This window comes from Echinops telfairi, unplaced genomic scaffold, assembly GCF_000313985.2.
Source record: "Echinops telfairi isolate 266 unplaced genomic scaffold, ASM31398v2 ScPeMD7_5592;HRSCAF=6446, whole genome shotgun sequence".
NCBI classification, from domain to species: domain Eukaryota; kingdom Metazoa; phylum Chordata; class Mammalia; order Afrosoricida; family Tenrecidae; genus Echinops; species Echinops telfairi.
In genome coordinates, this window is record NW_022109491.1 from 50,283,627 (window position 1) to 50,285,109 (window position 1,483).

The 1,483-nt window shown below is 57.5% G+C and overlaps 1 protein-coding gene and 1 pseudogene across 1 annotated transcript in view; both read left to right on the plus strand.

Moving 5' to 3' along the window:
* LOC101638875 (putative cystatin-9-like protein CST9LP1) overlaps positions 1-1,130 on the plus strand; it is a 6,496-nt gene extending 5,366 nt beyond the window's left edge. Inside the window, exons 3-4 of the mRNA XM_004716960.1 lie at positions 123-239; positions 1,035-1,130. Of these exons, the coding sequence (XP_004717017.1) occupies positions 123-239; positions 1,035-1,130 (213 nt within the window). The remainder of the gene's footprint in view (positions 1-122; positions 240-1,034) is intronic.
* A 28-nt stretch (positions 1,131-1,158) lies between these two features.
* The window catches only part of LOC101639188, a 15,021-nt pseudogene continuing 14,696 nt past the window's right edge, over positions 1,159-1,483 (plus strand).

The following is a 1,483-nucleotide window of genomic DNA, read 5'->3' on the forward strand; positions in this document are numbered from 1 at the left end:
TGCTACATAAGCCTGGAAGCCAGGGGGTGAACTAGGTGCTCCTACACTGTGCACACCTGCACTGGCCACCTGAGGGCTGGAAAGGGGCTTTCCCTTGTCTGTCTGCTTGCCTTTGCCCCTAGAGGGAGGCCATGCTGACTTTCTCCATGGAGCTGGAGCTGGGCCGGACCAGGTGTGGAAAATTTGAGGACGACATTGAAAACTGCCCATTCCAGGAGAGCCTAGAGGTAAGCAATGGCGTCCAGGAGTGGCTTTGCCCCCTTGTTTTGCAGAGGGGGACACCATACACTGCAGGGCAATGTGGGCAAAGAGCACAGAGAACCCAGGGATTCTCAGGGCAGAGCCAGAGGTGAGAGTGGCCCCAGCTCACCACCTACTGGTGGCCAGATGGGTGCAGAGGCAGCAGGTGGCTCCGAACCACCAGTGTCTACAGGTGCCTCCCTCTCTTCCTGCATGCTGAGGGCTGCATGAAAGTAAAAAACGTGCCACATACAGGGTACCTCCTGGCTGCCTCACCCACTGCCTTCTCTGCCTCCATGGGGAAAGAGCGCTGGTTCCTGCTCCAAGCTGACCTTTGTGCTCAGAGCCCTCAGGGCCTGCCTGCCCTCACCCAGACTGAGGGGCTTGTGTGGTGGAGAAACCCTGCTGAGCTGCGATGCCCTCCCTGGGAGTAGCGCTGGGCACCCTCAGGGTGAGCATTAGGTGCCCTGGATGGGGGTTGTGCAGCTCTCTTTGGAGATCCAGGGTCCAGGGTTTGCTCCAGGAGTTCCCTGCAGGTCACAGATTGGTGGGGTGGATGAGGGTGGGCATGCAAGATACAGGCAGCTGTAGGACAGGAGAAATGTGGGTGATGCAGAGCTTAGGACCTCTCAGCATTCAGCAGTCCTCATCTGAGGACATGGCCTACAGTCCTGAGCTGTTGGCTCCTATCACAGCCCCGTCCACCACTGCTGGCAGGGAGAGGGCAGCTTGTCAGAGCGTGACTGTAGCTCAAGGCCTCCTTCACCCTGGTCCTTCACATCATGTCCCCATAGATGCTCAGCTGCTTCTTCACCATCAGAACCCAGCCCTGGAGAACCAAATTCCACCTCCTGAATAGCACCTGCAAGGATGATGCCCCAAACTCCTGAGCTCGCCCCAGGGCCACAACTGCTCCTCATGGCCTCCAGCAATTCTGTGGGAAGCAGTCTTCATATTGGCAACGGTCCCCTGTATCCCAGGGTCTCGGCCTCTCACGAGGGCCCTGGATTCTGTAGAAGTACGTGTGTACTTCTGCAGTCTCTTTGTGTAGGAGACCATTAAATGTCAGCATGCAAGCAGCTCTCTGTGTAGTGTTTTGGGGAAGGGGTACGGAAGAGAGGCCAAATTAGCAACCCTGACTCAGCCCCCTGAGTGCCCTCTCACCTGTTTGCCCATGACCCACAAGCTGATAGCCCTCCCCCAAGAACCTGCATTTCCCTCCTCATTGGGAGCTGTCCCTGGG